The 21878-nt window shown below is 38.0% G+C and overlaps 1 protein-coding gene and 1 long non-coding RNA gene across 15 annotated transcripts; one reads left to right on the top strand and one right to left on the bottom strand.

The window, feature by feature from the left end:
* The first annotated feature begins 328 nt into the window (after positions 1-328).
* Positions 329-3209, top strand: LOC126915524 (uncharacterized). Its single transcript, XR_007710223.1, has 2 exons — positions 329-569; positions 671-3209. It is a non-coding gene; the product is annotated as an uncharacterized LOC126915524 (long non-coding RNA).
* Positions 2805-21863, bottom strand: LOC126915508 (troponin T). Of its 14 annotated transcripts, none has more exons than XM_050720239.1 (15): positions 21645-21861; positions 18836-18881; positions 17038-17077; positions 15231-15241; positions 12484-12501; positions 8307-8337; positions 8096-8200; positions 7446-7542; positions 7302-7338; positions 7092-7197; positions 6763-6981; positions 6436-6528; positions 6261-6341; positions 5791-5869; positions 2805-3669 (listed from the first exon to the last, which is right to left on the bottom strand). In XM_050720239.1, the coding sequence occupies exons 6-15, from the start codon at positions 8310-8312 to the stop codon at positions 3386-3388; spliced, it is 1107 nt and encodes a 368-aa protein (XP_050576196.1). In that variant the 5' UTR covers positions 8313-8337; positions 12484-12501; positions 15231-15241; positions 17038-17077; positions 18836-18881; positions 21645-21861; the 3' UTR covers positions 2805-3385. The 14 variants fall into 14 exon arrangements, with proteins under 14 accessions (XP_050576196.1, XP_050576197.1, XP_050576188.1 ...); XM_050720240.1 differs by lacking the exon at positions 21645-21861 and adding an exon at positions 19354-19469; XM_050720231.1 differs by lacking the exon at positions 17038-17077 and having other exon boundaries at positions 15231-15251; positions 21645-21862.
* Positions 21864-21878: the final 15 nt, after the last annotated feature.

Genomic DNA, 21878 nt, shown 5'->3' with positions numbered 1-21878 from the left:
ATGTAAAGATAAAGTCATGGTCATAATGATAAATACATTATTTTGTGTCCCTAGTTTAACAGGTTTTAAACCTGTTCGTAACACTTTTCATAAAGTATCATTCGTCTAAAAATGATCCAAAACATTCAAGAATGATAAAAAGTCATCGCCCTACGCATGTTGACATTTTTAATCTCTGAGCATCCAAGTGAAAGTTCGCCAATAAGAAAATCCTAATTCCCCTCATATATCCTTATTCGCATATACTATCCTCATCACGCTACCAATTATTCTCACGTTTCAGTATGCCCAATTTCGTAATCGTTCTTATCGCGTGTTGCCCCGGCTATCGGGAAATCGCGAATTAACACGAACCACCACGAAGCGCGTCCTCGGTCGTTCCTCGACAGAAATCGTCAATTTCCGTCGAGTTCCGGCTCTAGCACGAGGCGTCGGTTTCTATCTTAACGAAACGAATCTTCAAATACTCGTCGAACGTGGTGCAGACAACACACGAAGGTAATACGTAATTGTGTCCAAACTGAAGTATCTGTCACTTGTCATTTGCCAAAGAAATCCGTTCATATATCGTACGTATTATTTTATACTTACCTCATCGAGAGTGGTTTTCTAGTGGCCAAGCCACGTCGTAGTCAGCTCCTCATTCTTCCTTTCTTTTTTTCCTTGATAGCCAACATTGTAGCCATGTGTACACGAACGTGGCTGCTCTGCAGAACGATCACCGCCATGACACACAATTCCCCGTTCCCGCGGTCACACACTCCGAAACGAACATTTCACGATCTCACTAACACACGCGCGACATCCAGCGGGATCTTTTTGGCAGCCGGCAACAGGTCGCGGTAGTCGCTATCCCGAACTCGTGACACGCGTCGTCGTGTTATTGTTTATTGTTCGGTCCACGACGAAATTGTAGCGTCGCGTCGGTAGTGTCGGGGTCTTGCCGCTACTCTATTTCGGTCCTGTCAGGTAGGAGAGCAGAGACAAACGTAGTCTGGTTCGAACGAATGCTTGGAGACACTATTAACAAAGAATAAGAACCACTCTGTAGACTGAAAGAGAGAAAAAGAGAGAAAAAGGAATAGAGACGACGGTGTGAAACAGAGAAAGAATGAGCGTAAAGGAGAGAAGAAACACGAGACTGAAGCCAACGGCTACCATTATAAATAGTTGCGATCCACTAGCGATGGGAGTGATACTCTTTCGTCCACCAGGTGGAACAACTGTACATAGCGCCAATTTTATTTTGTTGAAAAATTATGATAATTGTACGATTATGATAAATATAAAAAATGAAAATGAAATATCAAGTATAAAGCAAGTAGCTTGAAAAATCAATTCTGTAGTATAGGTGTAGTTTGTTTGAAATTGTATCGTTCCCATCACTATCGGCTGAGTAAACTAGAGTGAGATGAATGAAAGCAAGAAAGAGAGATAGAACACATCAACGGAAGTATGTACGTGAGAAGAAGAGAAACAGACAATAGTCTCTCGTTTGCTCTACCTCTTACGTTTTGCGTCATTGTACCGTCACTGAAGTCTGTCTTGAATTTTAACGAACTGCGGTCCTAACATGTAAATTTGCATGATTTCCTGTCGACGAACGACGATCGCCAATTTTGTAGTCTCACTGAAGTAATTGCACTGAACTATGATATGAGAACTATTGGGTCGATAATACATACATAGTAACAAATTAGCAAATTTATTAATCAATTTCATAATCAACGTTAACAAAATCAAATGTCAATGAGTATATCTTCATTAAAAGCCATGTTTATGAGCAACATAATCCATGTTTATTAAACCAAGAGGACTATTATAATTATTAGTTTTCGGTTGATTTACAAAGCGAATACGCTTTTTCACAAAAATATAAAACAAACTAGCAAATTACCTCAAAATAGATCTCCAAAATGATTCATTTTCAGAATGTTTTTGTATCTTGAATCAATTTGTTGACACATAGTTAAATGTAAACAATTTCCAAATTATAGAAACAATTATTTGATACTTTTCTCAGCTTGAGTTCTCATATAATATATCCAAATATTTCTTTTGAAGCCCGAACTTCGTGGCGTACCAAAATTCGCACGACAACTATCATTACACGCAGATTCCGTATTGTTTATTTTAAGGGCGTTTGTTGGCAGCACTTGAGCGTTTTATACCTGTTTATAAGTTTTGGCGCGAATCCGAAGCTCCATGACGATTGTCGGATACGTGTTTATCATAGGGTCATAAATCGATTAATATATTTCTGTTTTACTCATATGTTGATATGTTATTGACAAACAAAACAACGCGCTATCGATAAAGTACGAGTGTCATCAATAAAAACAATGTGAATTATCGGCAGTGTATATGTGCTAATAATTATATTCATCAAAAACGCTTGTACTCGTAATAAAGGAATACTCGAAGAAAAGGTCAACTAAGAACGGTGAAAGAAGATCAAGAGAAGAAAAACTGGCATTATGATAATTTTCACGATTAAGCCATTAATCTCATCCGTATCCGTATTTCTCTACGAGACAGGAAGCAAGGTTAGTGGAATGCAAGGGCGCGGACGAAAGTTTTTTGACTCCCACGATGCACATATGTAAGTAGTAGGAACTTTAAAGGGGAAATTTCTTTGCCTTCGCGAACCACACAGATTGCACACTATGTATTTTGCTACATTCTTTTTCGTAATTTCCGAATTTATTGCTAATAAAATTTGCCAGCAAAAGTAAGAAAAAAATCCAGTAATAATCAATGTGTTAATGTCTTGAATAATAAAGAGTTGAATAATAAAAACACTATTGAAGTCTTGAATTCGGAACAGTTTTTTCCATAGGCCTCTTAATTTACAATCGTGATTACAAGTGTCAGTGTGCGTAACAAATCAAGGTCTTCTCCTGGGGTAGGAAAGTTTCCTCGCGGAAATCGTACACGATAAACCTCTTCTTTTTTTATTTTGATAATGTGTGTGCGTGTATTTTTTGTACAATATAATAATAATAATTGTAGTAGTAATAGAAGTAGTAGAGTAATAGTAATAGAAGTAGTAGTGGTAGAACAGCCGAGAGGTAGTAACAGCGTGTTTTATCTCACCGGAATTCTCACCGTTATAGGTTAGATTTTTTCACGGAAAAATATAACGTGTAGACCGTTCGTCTTTCTTTCTTGAACCGTCTTCGTACGATTACTCCGATGTCGCAATAAAAGCTCAAAACAAAAAGCTACCTATAACAACGAGATTCTGGGAAAATGGTTCGCCATTGTTGTCTCTACTGTAGCCACGACTATTATATTTCAATGGTTCGTAGGATGTTTCGATATTTCTTGGTGATCGATCGATTAAATCTTTGGTTAGGTGTTGCTGATCTTTGGAAAGAGGCGTCTATTCTTCCTCTTCCTCCTCCTCCTCCTCTTCCTCTTCCTCTTCTTCTTCCTCCTCCTCTTCTTCTTCTTCCTCCTCTTCCTCGCCTTCACCCTCACCCTCCTTCTTCTCTTCCTCTTCTTCTTCCTCCTCCTCTTCCTCCTCCTCTTCTTCTTCTTCTTCGAATTGTGGTTCCTCAAGCTCTTCGTCTTCAGCCGCAGCCTTCACGTCTTCTTCGCCTTCTGGAGATTCGGGGTCTCCTGGTTTCTTGCCTGGCCTCTCGCCGAACCACTTCGGCAATTTCGCTGTTTCAAAGAAAAACATAAGATATGTCCGTTATATAATCGATGATATTTTAATTCGTGTTGATAATTTTTGAAAATATATCTCGATCGATGACAGAGAAGATTTGTTGGAAATTGTCTTGCACATAAGGATATGTTTAGAAAAAAGATGGAGAGTATTATAAGAATGAAGAATAAGATTCTAAAGTCGTAGAAAGTTACGTTTTCCACGGAAAATAAACAAAGAATTAAATGTACAGACACATGCTTTCAATTTTCTGAAAGGTTCTTCTCGCTTTTCATCGAGCAAGGTTCTTCAACGTTGGCAAAATATACTTCACTCTATGGCCGTTGCAGTCTGCCCTAGTTTTTAGAAAATACTGTGGCTGGTCAGGTTTCAAGACCCATGACTCGAGCAAACGCACACCGAGATACATAACATAATAAACAGGTAAAAGATAGCAAAGTGCTTTTTGCATTAGTATATTTTCGTTTGAACAGTTGATACACAAATTATTTGAAACACGCGAAATATACGTAGATCTATGATATTCTTTCCTATTCGAATTCTATAGCCAATAGTCTTCCCCTTCCTTTTTGAAACCAATATTTTTCCACCTTTTTTAAGTCACTATCTCTTTTTATGATAACTAGATAGCCTCTGACCTTGACAACCCCTTCCCTCGTTTACAAAAGAAACATTCTTCATAAAGTAAAAAAAATATATTAAAAATAAATATTCCAAAATATTTAATATTTCCATCTAGAAATTGGAAACCCAGTCTTTAAAGAAATCTTTTTTCAGATACTTTAACCACTTAATGTGTGATCTCACTCCTCCTTTATAAAAAATATTCTTAATAAGGTACAGAAAACAGATAGGAAATTAAAAATGGTTATTCTAGAATATAATTCTAATTTAATAATTAGCAGTGAATATCTTCAACTATATAAAAATAACCAAAACAGTACTCAAAAATGTCTTTCCCACAGATTATGAAGCTCAAGTTTGAAAATATAAAAAAATATACATTTATAACAAATGAGGTGTTGCGTTTGCTCGAAGATGAAGCTAGCATACATACTCTTCTGACGACCAAGGAATTGTTCCTTCTGTTGAGCCCACTGCTTCTCTATGGACTCCTTCTGCTGTTCGGTCAGGCCCTGCAACATTAAGGGACAAAGTGGCATGCTAGGATACATCGTCACACGGGGCACTCGCCTGGTCTCTTTCCTCGGTTTTCAAAATATTGCTGTATAAATTCTCCTTATAAATGAGCTTGGGGCTTGATAACTAGCAGGACAAGTCAATGAACCCTAGTATTACACTGGAACCTGCTTTTTGTATATACATATATGTACATGTCGGATGTTTAAGTTAAACGAGTACATTTACGATTCCAAAAGAATTACATACATATTAACCATCCATTAGCTTGCATTAATTACGTGGTACAAATTCTTATATTCTCTTACACAGACTTTTAATTAGTCACTCTACTAAAATGTCAAGCCACGAAGAATGTTTGATAGAAACATGTCGATGTGATAAGATTCTGAGCATGATTGAAGTTTATATTTAAAGTAATTGTATTCTTTGCTTTAGAAGCGTAAAAAAATAGAACTTGAAGCGTAGAGTCTTTCGCTTCGCATTCGATGTGTTTCGTATTCGGTTTTCTAAATGAAAGATTTCTTGACAAATGTTCTTCCTGTATACGGGACATCCACGAGACAATCAAGATGATGGATACATAATTTGCATCTGTCGTAAACATCTTGTCGCTATGTGATCTTATGATTGACACTTATTCTAAGACTCGTGGTATAAGTTCTTCCGTTCGTGATCGTCGTATTCATGCTTGTTTCAATAATAAATTATGGGGAGATGCGATGAATTACGATCAATGAAGGATGAAATGTGAGTACTTTACTTTGTGGAACGAAACAACAAGAGCATTACAACACTTCCAACGATCTCTATAGTCTAAATCTACTATTTATTAAATGGAGTCCAACACGAATTAGAATCACGATCATTTCAACGGTCCTAAGGCAAACGAAGAGGGGGCAAAGGGCTAGGGGTACAACCAGCAACGCAAGCAAAAGGGGTAGTACACTGACAGAGAGCTCGATAGGACTCACTTTTGTTACGCTTCATGAACTGTTCTGTTTTCTGTTTCCATAGTTTCTCGTTGTACTCCGCTAGAAGCGTGTCATAGCCCTGCGATTCAATTGACATTCTTCTGTGATCATCTTTTTTCAACTATTATCTTTCTACGACTACTTTTTTAACGAGCTGTGTCGCTTCTTCTTTATCCCTCGTGATATCGTATCTCTTATTATTTATTTTACTACGTCTTTGACCATATATCACTGTGATAAAATCTCTTTTCTTAATAATCTTACTCCGAAACATTTATATACATATAGGTTTCAATTTTGTACTCATAATAATATTTCTTCAGATAGCATGCCTTTCCCATTTTCTCCGATCACTGTTATTATTAGATCTTGAGATCTCAAATCGGGTAAAATTTATTTTATCGCATATCTGGGTCAGCTGAATATTCGAAGAATCAGCGACTGATCGAATCTATGGGAAATATACTTACACCCTCGAAGAGCTTCTTCTTATCGTCATAAGACCTGGTATCCACTCGACGTTCGTATTTGGAGGCCACTTGGATCTTAGGCTACGTAAGGAAAATAATTGTACAGTATTAAAGGATTTCATTACGAAAACGTATTATATTTTATCTTTTTATATCGTTTAAACGTGCTACTTACGGGGTACTTGCCGGTGAGGGCTTCGGGATCAAGACCTTTCTTCAAAGCCTTGTGCCTCAGTTGCTGCTTCTGACGTTCCTTTAATTCTTTAAGCTAAGAGCAAACAGACAATTATTCAAAACATTCCGATGCTTACAAACATAAATGTACGTAATATACATGTATGCAGAATGTATTTGTGGGATCAGCACCCAAAGGAGAGGATCATCAGCGAACGATGACGTTTTGGTTAACATAGCCGACCACAAACACTGAGAACCTCCCTTCTAGTACTATCCCCTAGTACTATCTTTTACAGTTGCTACATATTCATGTATTTTCACTCACGTCATAGTCCTGGCGTTTCTGTCGCTCTTCAAGATCATATTTCTCGGTCTCCAGCTTGACAATGGTATCCCAGAGTTCGGTAGCCTTGAACCGGAGCTTCTCAATGGACATACCATCGATTTCCAAGGGTTTGATGCGAATGCTCAGCGAAATCTTCTTTTCCTCTTCCAGCTGTTCTTTCGTCTTGTTGCGTTCCAGTTGCGCCGACGTAAGGTTACCCTTTATCGAACAGAAAAATATATTAATAACATTCCAACTATATAATCTTATGCTATCGCACGATATATGTCTTTCAAAATTTCAAATTTCTTCGTGGGAACGATACGAACTGCTAGATCTTTCCTAGTGATGGTAAAGTTGGGGCCCTTCTTGTTCGCTTGATCTTTCATCGCTTGCATCATAGCCTGACGTTTCTTTTCTGATTCTTCCAAACGTCTGGATAAAAAGGTTGTATTTTTTTATATGTTGGACATTATTTGTCTTACTATATTAGTTAGATATATATATATATATAAGATTTGGTGAAGGCAAACACGTACTTTCTCTTTTCCTCAATATCGCGTTGCTTCTTTTCCTCTGTAAGTTTAAGAAAACATCAGCAAAATCTCCAGAAAGAAAATCGGGTAATCTCCCGAAACAATATCGAAACAGGAAAAGAACGGAAAAGAATAGAATAAACCCACCGATTTCACGTTGGCGACGTTCTTCCTCCTCCTTCTTTTTCTGAGCCAATCTCTTCTCCTCGTCCGCGCGAGTAATCTTGCGCTTCGCTTGCTTCTCCTGCGAACAACACGAAAGGAAGCAATGAATAATATAGATTCATGGAAACGTAACAGAAAATATAGTACAGTAGCGTACGAATGTATTCAAATACTTGTAGGTTTTACGCACATGTATGTATTATTTGTGCATTGGTAAAGTTTGAAACAAGTATGAAAATGTACGTGAGCTAAGTATTGAAACAGTCATTTATCTGTAGTATTAATATACCTTAATATGTAATGAAACCATTATTAACACTTATTATGATGTATACTAATTTTTTACTATTACTATTTTATATATGTTTTTAGAGTAAATATCTTATAACTTCTTTATACATTTCCAGATTGCTTTAAAATTTCGCCAATGCCAAATTCGTTTGACAATTATGATAATCGTGTCTCGTTGTCACAGTGTTGAAGAACTTTCGAAACGTTTTGTGTAACACATACAATATATGCACAGACATTGTATATGGTGAGTGTTCGAGTATATATACTTTCATGGTCTACTACTATATGTCTAGAAAGTGACAACGAAGGAAATCTAAGGTTGCTTTATGAATACGAACCTTCAATCTCTTCAGTTCTTCCTCCTCCTTGGCTCTCTGTTTCCGCCATTCTGCGATGTATTCCTTAAGCTGTTCGTCTAGGTCGCTCCTTTTCTGTTCTTGCCTCTGTGTAAACGGGAAACGACAGAATGTAAATACGTGCCGATACTAAATCTCCCCGATATATCGTATCTACGAGATCTCGGGGACAGATCCCAGATCTTCTCCTCACCTTCATAAACTCGATATTCTCCCCAGACTCCCTGATGTAGGCCGGAGCGAAAACAAAAGTAACTTTCTTTAGTTCCTGTCGCTCGTCCTCTGAGAGATCTCGTAAGATCTTCCAGAACTCCGATACGCCACTCTCACGTTCCACTTTCTATTATTTATTACACTTCATCCATTCTCTCTCGTGGCGAATAATTTTCTTTCTTTTTTTTGCTTATTTTCATGTTTTTGTCTTTTTCCTGCTTTTTTCTTTTCTTTCTATTTTTTTTTCTTTTTTTTTTATTCTTTTCCTTTTAGTTTTTTCTCGTCACACGCACGTAACAACCAGACAAACAGACAGACGCACACACAAACGGACACAGACGGGCGAATGGACGGACAGACAGAAGAGAAAATTGAAAAGTTTCTGTTTAAGCATATGGACAAATAAAAGAGAATTAGGTGCGCGATGTAAGAAAGTGAAGTGTAGTTTTAGAAAAAGAGAAAGAAAGAGAGAGAGAGAGATGTTAATAAGTTTACGAGGGTTGAGGGAAACCGACGAGTTTGTTGCCAGAGAATCCATTAGACTCCCACGGAACAGGATATTGGAAAATTGATGGAAGGTTTTAGCTAGAATTATGCGGTCACTTGAATTTAAATTTTGTTTCGGGGCTCGCGAGAATAAGATTTTACGCTTGCACAAAAACTCAGAAAAGACTTCGAGAATCATTCGTGTTTAACGCAAGGAAAATTACTAAAGTAGAAAGTAAAAAACGTCTAATGTCTGATATTCAAATTACAATTCATAAGCATCGAGGCATTTTGGTCAATCTGCGCTACCAAACTGAATTGTTTCTCGCTGCTTTTATTTTCTAATTATTTCAATATAAATCATGTGCGTTGAGCGATAGTAAAAATATCAAAAACGAAAAATACGAAGGAGTCGTCTTAACGAGTATTTGGAGGCATTTCAAAATTCAAGGTATTCTCGAATATGTGCAGACACGATATCGTTGGTCAAATTACATCACGTGGATCGGGTCCAGGATAACTTTAAAATAAGGGAAGAATCTCTAATTATAAAGATGATTCCGCCGTTGCGGAAAATAGACGGCTTGTGGATTTTTGGATCTCGATGATGGAAGAGACACATGGGATATTTGTATATCGGTTCGAGTTTAGTTCTTTTAGCTGGAAACAGTAATTCAAAAGCCGTTCGAGACCAAGCGATTAAGCATTTATACAGAAAGCAATTTAGCAGGTTCGAAGAGAAAATTTTGACAGATCTGAACAGCGTACAATCGGGACAAGAATATTCCTATTGAAATTAAAATTACAAATACAAAATTTCTATCCGCCAATTAGAGCTTCGAGTTTCTTTCGAAAAATAATTTATATACCTTGAGATGGTAATATTAATACGATAATGTTTCCTGACAAAATATAATCAAAATAAAAATAAAATTAAATAATCGAAATAATAAAAACGAACAATAAAAATTAAAGTAATAATCACAAGTGTAAATAATAATTGTACGATAAAAGTGTATGTATCATTTTATCGAATAAAACGATTTTTCATAATATATCACAAAGACGATGATAAAGGATAATTGGGAGAGAATTGGAGATCTAGCATTCACTCTTCTTCTCGTCAGACATTTTCTTCTTCTTTCCCAACTCAAATGCAAGCAACACGCACAGTCGCCGCCGTTATCAGCGTCATCGCTGTCGTCATTCTTATTATCAATTATTATCCACAACGCCTTAAAAAGCCACAGTCGAAAGCCGAGGTGCTGGCCAATTTACATACATGAAAAATGAAGTCTCGACGATCGTGTCATGTAGAAGAGTTGCTGAATGTTTGTGAAATAATTCCGATCTCAGCTATTTTCAATCAGGGGAAATACAAAAATACTAGTCTCTAATAATTCATATAATACGATAAATATTTTAATGTTATCGAATATTATCATATTCAACGCGAGTATTTTGAAAAATGAAAATGACCGAGTGGGACCGGTTCCAAAAGTTGCTCTGGGTCAGTTTTATTCTCAAGTGAAAACGACAATATAATAAACAACGTTTAACATCGTTGGCAATGTAACACGAATGTTGCACAACGATATTATGAAACTGCTCGGCAAATTACTCGAAATATTCGGCCTTTTGCATCCATCATAACGATTCACAAAAATTCAGCGACCCTCGACTAATTTGGCCGATCTTTCTGCGACAATTGCTGCGGGTCGATTGATTATGGCGCAAAGTCGAACATAATTAACAGAACGTGACAAAGAGGGGAAGACTGGGTGATCACCAAAGTGACAGAAACCAAAAAAACACGACTCCTTTGGAAACGTAGGAGACAAAAAACACGACATCAAAGTGGATAGAAGTTTTAACGAGATGAACGGGTAAAAAGATCGGTTTTCGTGGACTCGTGGACACGTATGTATCGTATACACATATGTAGGTGTACGCGTGTAACAGACACACGGTGATTATATACAGAGCCGTTAATTCGTGATTAATCAAGAATATAGAGAGACAAAAAGAAAAAACACGAGAAGGGGGTAAAAGAGACAGATAGATAGACAGACAGAGAGAAACATGAGCTTGGGGGCGGGGGTTGGTTGCTTCGAGCACTGATCACGAATTATTAGACCATATTTATCTTCTTCTTGGCGGGATCGAGACACATTACGTATACATATTATTACACAGAGTTAACAATCATTTTTTTTTATCGAATTTCCAATGGATATCAAACAGCTGTTGCGACAAAAGAGAACATACGAAACGTATAACACGAGGGTTCGAACGGAGGAAACAAATAAGAGACAAATAACACAAAAGGAATTTATAGTTTCAAGCTGCACAAAAAGAAAAGATGGTGAACGTTGAACACGCATTCTGAAAAGAAAAAACAAATTTTCCGATAATCCGAGAATACTATTCTTTAGATTTAACTTCAGAACTCAAATTACCATTAATGAAATTTACATTTACCGCGGGTAATGCGTTCGATTGATTACAAACTAAATAAAATGTTTGTTACAATGCAATAATAACAGTAACATTGTAGTGTAATAATAGAAATTTGAACAGAATGATAAATTTTAAATGCGTGTTAGATGCGATAGAGAGATACCAAACGATGTTTCAGGATAAATCATACTCGAAGTATTAATACCGATTCTTGGCATGAAATAAATATCAAAGCTGACAATGGCTGTATTCTTCCACCGAACTGTTTGTTCGTTAATTACATTACATCACAGTGGAACGTGAAACATTTCGAACGGACACCACAGCTTTGGTATAAGAATAAACCGCATTACGTTATCGTACACATATTTATGAAACGTTTGGCAATCGTCCAACCGACGCGAGTTATATTAGTTGCGCGCAACCCTTATGCAACTGGCATCGCATAATACGGTCAAAAGCCTTAAAACTTTTCGATTAAACAACGTTAAATCGCCCGTACATATTTACGTGGACAAGATTGCTTTTAGTTGTTTCGAATGGTCAAGAACCTCCAGCGAAAACAACCAACTATCTACAAAAACCTTTAAACGTTCTTTCATTTAACACGATAAAAATTTTCACCGAAACGATTCGTATACCAGTAAATGTTCGTGTGAACGTATAGACAACCACCTTTAATTAGCTTGAACGGTCAAAAACCTGTAGCGAAAATACTAAATCGTTTACAAATATCTTTGAAAATATTTTAACGCGATAAAAATATTCAATAAAATTTTTTCAATTTTCCTTACGTATACATACAATGTTATCACAGTATCGAACAGTAGAGTGTAAAATTTAAGAAGTATGCTTTCCAAGGTAAAATTTTAATCATCACAGTCACCTGTAGAAAAATTGGTCAGCTTTTAAGCTCGTCGAATCGTTCGTTCGAAAGATTCGCTCGAACACTATAACTTTCCTTCGTTATAAATTTTCTATCGTATAAATCACTATATGAGGAAAGATTGCGAATTATATATCAATACTTAGAACAGATAGATTTGTAAGAGTAGAAAATTCAGATGATACGATGAACCGTACCGTTTGTTCGTCTCGTTCCCGCCAAAAATTCGAAAAGAAGCGCGGACTTGGGGATATTTGTGAGAGCGGCCGAAGAACAAAGAAAGTATTATTGACGTGTAATAAACAACCTTCGAGATTCAACTTACTTTTGGGACGCCCTACCCCTACAAAAAAAGAAAGGAAAGGCACATTAATAACAATCGCAGTCTTTTGGGTTTCTTTGCAGACGGGTTACTTTGGGACTGGCGGAAGCCCGCGCAAACTACATTCCGCTTGGCTTATTGCTTCTTTCTCTTACTCGTTCTTTTTTTATCTTTTTTTCTGTTATCTTATTCGTTCCCGGTTCGATTAAAGTCCTGAGAGCCGATCGGTCGAAGAACGGCGTTGTTAAAATTGACGACAGTCTGCCGCGTTCCACCCGCTTTTATTCTCCTCGGTTCCTTCTTTTTCTTTACGACAGTATTCGTAGGAAAGTTTCGCGTTCGCTGGCGAAGACAACGAAGCGCGAACCTTCGCGTGTCTCACGAGCGTGTTCTTATCGACTTTTTCGCAGACAACGTAAAACAGGAGAACAGGCAGCCTACCGTCTCTTTCGTTCGAACGATTTTGTCATACATACGTGTACTCGTGCTTTGGAAAAGCTACGCGCGCGTAGGATTTTTTTTTCTTTTCGTAAAAAGCCTTTTTCCACAGACGAGAATGCGATAACAAAACGACAATTATGCGACAGACGTAATACGCAGAAAAAACAAGAACAAGTTAGGTGTGGTAAAGGCGTGATGGGCGATTTATTCTGCCTTCGATCTTGCTTGAAAAATGAAACGCTTGATTGGATGTTAATAACGTTCAAGAAACAGCGGAAAATCGTCGAACCTTTTGACCGTTGAATAAATAATTCTATAAATATGGATCTCTTCGAATTGATAACGAGGGCGGATTGATGGATCGTATTTATCATTAAAAGAAATATCGTATTGATGTCACGAAGCTCATTCGAAATATCGGAACTTCTGGTTGCGCTTAATTTAAGTCGTATTTATCATTGAGAAGAGAATTATATTGGTATCATGAACGTTAAAATTGAAACAAATATAAAAGAAATCAAATAATATATAGCTTAATATCGTTTTGCAATTACTTTTAACACACTAGCCGGTTATCTTGGTTATTTTAATCTTAGACAAAGATAACAGAAAATAAGAATATATCTGCTTGAACAGGTCACACCGTACGTTAATTTTAACAGATTATTTGGTTATCGTAGGCTTCAGAATAGTAGAGTGTTAATTTTCAAAGATATACTTTCGAAAGTAGAATTTTAATCGCCATAGCCATCGATTGGAAAATTGTTCACTTTTCAAGCATTCGTATACGGTGTAAATGTGTGTATCATTCGTAACGACCAAAAAATCACGCTAACTAAAATCTCTGAGACGTGTATCAAACAGAACAAAATAGCGGCGTAATAGACATATGTACTCGTTCAACCATCGACACAACAACAGCGACACAGCATCAAAGATAATAGAAGATAGTGGACGGACCAAATAACAGAGAAAAATGAGGTCGAATAGGCAAAGAGAGATTAAAAAACGAGGTTTGTCTCTGTCGTTTCCATTTCGCTTCTCGACCATAAATTCACCGATAATTACGTTCACGATGTCCCTAAAAAGAACATACTGAGAATCGGAAGACAAATACTGTAAAAAAGTAAAGTGAAAAATATCAAAACAATAAAAAAGAAGGAAAAGAAAAAAAAAGAGATAATGTACTCGCAAAAGTCGGATTCCCTTTGAGGAAAAAAAAAATATCTCAAGACAGTATATCTCGTGTACACGGGATCGCGATTTACGAACAATAATTTTAAGTGCAAAAGTGATAAAAAAGCAACAGCGACGCCGGTACGTTTCGCTGATGCTAAAGTGGAAAAGGCCATTTTTCACCGCCACTGTACGAGCAACGACATCGAATCGTTTTAACGTTTAACTCGAAAATTCCATCTAACCGGCAAAGAAAACGATTCGTACGATTTCTCGGTAGAATTATCAAGTCTCGATAGATGAGAAACGCAAAAATTCTACGGTTGACAAAATGTATGGAGAAAAAGAAAATAAAAGAAAAAGGAGAAAGAAAGAGAACCGTCGCGAGATGGATAATAAAAAGAGCGCTAAAATGGTATTTGAATTACACGCACGACCGAAGGACAGAAGAGACGATTGTTATAAATCACGGGAAAAAAAATCGGACTCTTCGCGGAAATTAATCATGTCCGTTGTTTGATAAAATTTGCTGTTGAATGGCAGAAAAGAGGTACGAACAAAAAAGAGCCAATGATTAACGATAAATGCTCAAATAATGCTTAAAAAGGAGTGTCTTTTTGCGGAAAAAGATCAGGTCGATCGCGTTGACAACGAAGGAAGCGAAAATGATGATCTCGCGGCAGAATGTACGTTTCGTTGGACAAAAAAGTACACCGATGACAAGAAAAAGCGTGAGAATAAAAATACGGTACAGAGCCAAAGAGAAAAAACAGACCGATCGTGTCTTACAGCGCAGAGTAAGATGTACCACGTGGAAAAATAAAAACAAAAAATACGTTACATTTATACAAAGAGAGATGTATGTAAGAGCGAGATAGCAGACAGATATACAATACTAAACTTGTATGAGATACAAGACAACAACCACAACAACAGCAATAAACGGTTAAACGATTAACAAAGAAGAAAATAGAAGAAATGAAAGTGAGAGAGATAGATAGAGAAGAAAGAAAGTAAGTAAATAGAGAAAGAGTAAAAGAGACTAAGAAAAAAACGAGAGAAGTGAACATTGCCAAAATAGCTGCCTGAACAAGATACAAGGCGAACGTAGAATTGTTTTCAAGAAAACTTACTCGATCTTCCTCTCCGGCTGCCTTTGATTTTGCAATTTGTCAATTCGCGCCGCGTTGGTCGTTTGGTCGATGGTGATTGGCGGTTTTGATTGATTGGTCGGTTGGTAATTTTTTTATATATTTTTTTTTTTTTTTTGTGTATTGTATTGTGAAGATATCAGTCGAAGGGGCGGATTGTTATAGATAGAGTTGCGAACAGAAAAACAGAGAGAAAAAACGAAGATCATAAACCAAAGTCAAAAGATAATGGCATCGATAGGTGTCTACGGTGGAGTCTACTAACAGGTCGATAAATCGGACACTGGTAATTATTCTTTCCCCTCGATCGTGTTCTCTTTTCATTGCACGTGAATGTTACAAGAATCGCCAAGAAATATCGGCCCCGTTAAAAATAATGGATAACGCGATTCCGGAAGATGCATCCGCGTTTCGTTTCAACTAGCTCGCGAAAGGATATTTCTCGGCAATCCTACCGTTCCATTCGAAACGACTCAATATTTTTCTTCGATACCACTCGAAATTGTTTTACTTCAGACAAATTGCCACTGGGAAGAAAACATTGAATCGTGTTTCGTTGTTGCGCAAACAAATGGACGCTGGCAGAGAAAGAAAAATTCCACTCGCGAAACTGTAAACGGACCGTAATTTCTCGAGATTCTCTAGATTCTTGAACGGTTAGAACATAAAACGACATCGATGATTTAATATTCGATTCGAGGTTCGTAGATACCGCGCCATTCGTTTGCTCTATTTTCGCGAGAGAAGCACGACTGATTCTAATTTTAACAATAGTTCGAGAGAGATCGCTCTGAGGCACGAACGTGATTTTTCGATACGACTATTATGCTTTCGAAAGTTCTGCTCTTCCGTGATGCCTAAAATCTGATTGGAAATTCCTCGAAGATCAAAAATTCTTTGTAAAATTTATGCTACGTGGAAATTTTGTTATTTACTTATCGATGTGTAAGCAGAGTTAAACGAATGTGACGCAAATAACGATATTTCGTTTAATATCGTACGATTTCATAGCTAGGCGAACCTTACGAATATGAAAATCGTCAACTTTCGCGTTTCTATTATTTTACACTGCGATTACGATCAATTGCCTCCGAGGTGTTCGAGAAATTGTTTCCCCTTTTTTGCTGTTGTGTAAACTCATATTCGAGGCAACAAGATGGCACCGCCAAACCATCCGTCCTATTTTTGTAAAAGAAACACGTCTGGTCTAATTCTAACTGGCTTCGTGTTTCACGAGAAAACGCGGTGTTTAATATTTCGATGGCCAGAAAGTTACATAAATTTCCAACAATAACATTACTATAGATATACTCAAATTAAAAATCACTAAAACAACGTTACTTGCTTGTTAATAAACAATTTCCAATGTTTTATACTATATTACTTAACGACTGATCAACGAATACAGAGGATCATACCTTCCAAAGTCGTGATACCGATCTTACGACGCGACCTTAATCAAATTTTGACTAATCAAGCTAACATTCGAATTAACCGTCAAGAACGATCCCTCTAGAGACCATAAAAACCTAAAAAAGATGACTAATTGGCAAGAATCTAACGTTTAGAGCACGATCAACGCTCGTTATGATCCGTTGCACAGCTAAAGGAGCCTAAAATCTAAAATCGAGATCAGAAAACGACAACTACGACTCCCTGGTGACTGCGCAGTGGTAGCAGACACCTAAACGCGGACACGCCTCTGGAACTTACTTCCTGGAATGAGAAAATGAGAGAACGTGGACGTTAGAAGTATTTTTGGAACGATCTCGAGGGATTAAGGAATTACCAGCAACACTTACGTTTCCTCGACCACCTCCTCCTCGCTGCTGTAAAACAGAAAATGGAAAATGGTATTTGTTAGTCACCGGGTACAGGTAAACGCGTACAAAGGGGCTATTAAATGAATAATAAAAAGAGAATACTAAAACAAAACTCGGGCTTTCGGGCAACAGGGGCACATTTTTATGGGTCTACGGGGCAAATGGACGTTTTCATGGGGCTGTAACTCGATCGCTCGCTAAAAATGAAATTCGCTCATCCTTAAAGTGAAATTTTTAACGTTTACACGACGAGCGGAAAATTATCACGGTGATGTGAATTAAAATTTCGAGAATTTCGGTCGAATCGTGTATTTCCATTTTTGAAAGTGTTTCAAAAAATATAACGAACTTTTATAAGAATAAGTTCAGAACTCACTCTTTACGAAAGTATTTTATAAAGAATAGCAAACAACTGGTTTATACCACTGTGATACTTGACTCTCTGTGCAGTTTTGCTATTAAATTTATCGAGTTCAGATCGGGCAACGAGATTCAGAGGCACAAAGAGATTCGCAAGCGAAGACATTTTAACATGACATTTTTGGACACGTCTATTCAACATACTGTATACAGATCCAAAGTTCGATTCGATCGGACGACTCATCTTTAGGTGCGAACTGTGTTTGAATTTCATCGTTTTAAAAATAAACGATAACTGTTTCGTTTGCATCGACCATGACCTCGTTTCCCGTATGATAGTTCCATTAGCGTTATTTCAATATTTATACATCGAAGTATATCGTTAAACAATAAGTACTGCTATGCAGAAGTTTGGAACTTCTCTGCTTGACTTTTCAACGAAACGAACTTTATCCGAATAACATTTTAATTATGGCTCTCTAAATATAATTGATTACGTTTTCGATATTACGAACGAATAATATTACGAATAAAATATTTATTTACTTTTAGAAATTCGTTATATTTGTTGAAACCCTAAGTGGCAACGAATATATCGTAAAATATAATCAGAAGATGGTATAGAGGAAACATTTTTAGCGAGCAATTTAATCAAGGAGATGACGTGCAACGATTACGATTTGCTCAACACAAAGACACGTGGGCGGGGGGAGGGTGGTTTACTTTCACAACAAAACTCTGGGGGGTGAGAATTGGACGAGGTACGTATCGATAATAACGTATTAAACAACAGGGGGAAACATAATACGAGGGCACAAATCACGGAGAGATTTTTCATCTTACGTGGACGCAATTCGTTTTGTTGAGTACCGTTCATTGTGTGACAATGATCAACATCGAGAGGGGGCGGGGGGGAATCTCGGTAAATCCTCAACTTTCGTAGCAACCTGATTGATTCTGAGTTGCATCGAGAACATAAGTAACTAGGATTCAGTGATTTTTTCTCGACCCTGCAAATCGCCACTAAGAAAGACTGTACGTGATCTATCGACGACATATTTCTCTGACGCTTCCGATGGGCTATATATCGTACTATCTCTTAACTTAAAGTTACGTTCACCTCAGCTAAAAGATATCCTCGGCATTCCCCGTCACTCAAGAACTTCCGATTTCACGGACATTTCGACGATGCCCTTTGCTCTAATTTTAACCAACGTTCGACGAATCGTACTTACGTAACTTTCCACTTATCTTCGATTTGTCGATCGTGGACGTTTACTCTCTTACTTCTCTTTCAATGATTGCTTCGTTCACAGAATCAATTTCACAAGTCGTGACGAAGAATGTCGAGGGACTGGATTTAATATCTTTCAGAATATTTCCTCGTCGGCTTTCAATACTTACGAGTATTGCTCCTCGTCGTCAGACATGTTTGCTGGTGGTTACGGTACTGCAACACGCAAACAAACCACCGATTAACACAACGCATCCTTATCCGACAATTTCTTCGTTATATCTCGCATAGCGCGTAGTTACTTAATCTTCGATCACAATTCTTTGCACCAACCGAGAAAAAGAACGATCGAATCGTCTATCTGAATGTTCCATCTTTTCCCAACTAAAGGATTTACGAAAAGTATTCTCGAGAGGTTACCACTAACAGGCTTGGAAAAAATATTCGGTCTCGTGTCTCGAAGAAAGAAAAATATTGCGGATGCACTCGCGGGCGGAAAGTCTCTCGGAAAAAATGGCCGATCGGTTGGCGCGCAGCGATTCGATCGTCCGTTCTCTGGAGGGCAGATATACGTGGCGCACTTCTCACAGCAAATTTTTAATAAACAACAAGCCAAGTGGCAAAAAGGGAAAGAAACAGAAGGTATGGACGAGAGACGAAGGGTGCACACGTTGAGCATAAATCGAACCTTGCTGCCGCGAGAAAGAGAAAGCTAGAAAAGAAAGGAAGAAGTCGAAGGGGCGAGACGATGCACTGCTGCAAAGGTAATCTGATATTCTGAGACGAGAAAGAGAGTGCCAGTTTGCTAACCCTGGCCGCAAGCTCGACGTCGCAAGCTCTATAAGGAGCCATCCCCTTCTCTTCCTCGTCGCTCTAATTTTAGAAAACCAACTCTACTCTTCTCTCTCTCTCTCTCTCTCTCTCTCTATCTCTCTCTCTCTTTCTCTCTTTATTCCTCTTTCTTCCTACGTTTATTGGCTTTTTCTTCTTCTCTCGCCCGTTTTCTTTCTTTCTTTTTTCTTTCTCTTTTTCTCGTCCGTTTGCCTCCCTCGCTCTCTATGGAAGTTCCTCCACCTTCTGCTCGATCTCGTCTTCGTTGCCGTTGTCGTCATCGAACTCGCTCATCGTTTCCTGTCTTCGCGAACAAATTAAGCTTCGACCTCCAAGACATTCTTTCTTTCCTTCCCTCGGCCCATTGACAAAGTTTTCCTCGTTTCTTTCATGTTTTTTTTTTCTTTTTTGATATCTTTTATTCTGTTGATACTACTTCCAGTTACAGTCGCTCGTACCGATAATTCGCTTACGGCTATTTTTCTTTCAATTCTTCGCTCGGAACGAAGGATCGCGAAGAATCACGCACGGCTTGATTCGTCGAAGTTCAAGTCGATTGCAGGGATATTTTAAAATGATATCTCAGCTTCGTAGCGCTAATTTCGCAAATTACCCGGCATAGCGTTTAGACGTTACATGCTACGATGCATAATGCCGCGCGATGGCTGACGCGTAGGAGTGGAAACAATATTATATAATTACACACGTCACGATCGAATGTCGTGAAACGGGATATTTGCCGTACATTTATAGGCGGTGAGTTATCAAGGAGCCAACGCGATTCTATATTCGTGCTCTTTGTTCTGCCGTTGTAGGAAAGGGAAATAATTTCATCCCTTACTCGTTATCCAATCTCAAATTCTTAACGCTTAATCTGTAAACTTAAACACGAGATTTGCATTTACGTTAAAGATAGATATTAGGATTTCGATGTATAGGATTATCCGATTGATCCGTACGAAATCATATAAAATAAAACTAAACACGTATCGTATAGGAGCTATATACATATATAAAAGTATGAAATTATGAAAATTTATGGATATAATATTTTTATAGAAGATGAGAATTATTTACAAAAAAAAAGTTTGTATCTTCGAAAAACTGATTCGATGTTTCAACTCTCCATTCGGTGGTAAACATTCTGACAAATTTGTGGAAATGAAGTAGCTTACGGTTTTATTTGTTCGCTCGTCGAACGTCAACATCCCTTGCTTTCCTTTTGCGATTTTATTAAACTAAAATCATATTCACGGAGCAACGAAGACATCTTCAATTTGCCGATAGTCAATTTCGAAAACGATCGAACGAGTCACATATTAATTGTCCCATCGTGGAAAAGCACACCGTGAAAGGCAAGCGGAAGGTGAAACTAAAACTCCAACGGAGACTCGGCAAGTTCTCCACTAATAGTTGTTTCGAATATCTGCCGGAAATTTGTCCAATTATTCTCACTCGGAGAGTTTCCTCTTTGAAAACTCTGCCCGAGGTCAACGAGAAGTCTGATCTTCGAATAGTAGCTTCAGTAGATAAACTCACAGCATAGTCAGACACCACTTGCGCGCGGCTTTCGCTCGTGAATTCTCGCGAGCCTTGTATCTCTGGTCATTCGACATAAATTTACACAGAGCCTCGGGACCATCCTTTCAGCTGTTTACCGTCTATACCAGCCATCTATTGCGTTATACATCCAGTCAAGCTCAACATTGCACGATGGTTTTCAGACAGAAAATTTGACCGTCGAAGCATTTGGTCCTCACGCCGGATCCGAACAGTTTCATCTTTACCCGTGGTCGTTTCACTTTCACACTCGGTTCCGTCCAATTTTCCGCTTTCCCTGCCCCCGTGATACATCAAATCGATCCACGCAACGGCAACGAAGACAACGAAATCCTCTCTAGCCAGCGACGTCGATCATACAATATCACTATAACCAAACTTATGCTAAGCATCGGTGATCAAACTGGTCACTGATTCGAAATATCCATATCGATCGTAGATCGACATGCAAACACGAGCGATCCAAGATCGAGTGAAAACATTCTCAGAATACGGATATACGTTATGTCACTGAATCAAACCAAGTTAAATAATGAAGCACATATCGAAGAGAAGAAAAAGAATAGAATGATGCTATTAGAAACTTACACTCGAACGGTGTGAATGTGTGTGGCAATGTTGTGTGGGTGGGTGGGAGATGTGTGTGTGTGTATGACGTGTGGTATGAGGGTTCGCCTCGGGGCACCAGCCGAGCAAGAGATGCTTCTCAACAGGCACGCACGGAAGAGCTTTTGCCGGTGGAATGTGGAGTCCGCGACAGCTCGAGCGGCTCTGAAGTCCTGCGATCAGAGCCTGGACAGCACCAAGGCTCGGAACGATGCC

Source organism: Bombus affinis, chromosome 4 (assembly GCF_024516045.1).
Source record: "Bombus affinis isolate iyBomAffi1 chromosome 4, iyBomAffi1.2, whole genome shotgun sequence".
Lineage (NCBI taxonomy): Eukaryota > Metazoa > Arthropoda > Insecta > Hymenoptera > Apidae > Bombus > Bombus affinis.
Note: the sequence above shows the minus strand (reverse complement) of the source record. Positions and strands in the feature narration are given on the sequence as shown.

Excerpts from the sequence above, each read along its gene's own strand:
- LOC126915508 (XM_050720227.1), bottom strand. The coding sequence starts at position 15,572 with ATGAAAAGAGAACACGATCGAGGGGAAAGAATAATTACCAGTGTCCGA. Across the intron at positions 7,198-7,301 it reads GATATTGAGGAAAAGAGAAA|ACGTTTGGAAGAATCAGAAA; the intron begins GTACGTGTTTGC and ends CTTTTTATCCAG. Across the intron at positions 5,870-6,260 it reads AGAAGAAGCTCTTCGAGGGT|GGCTATGACACGCTTCTAGC; the intron begins GTAAGTATATTT and ends ATTGAATCGCAG.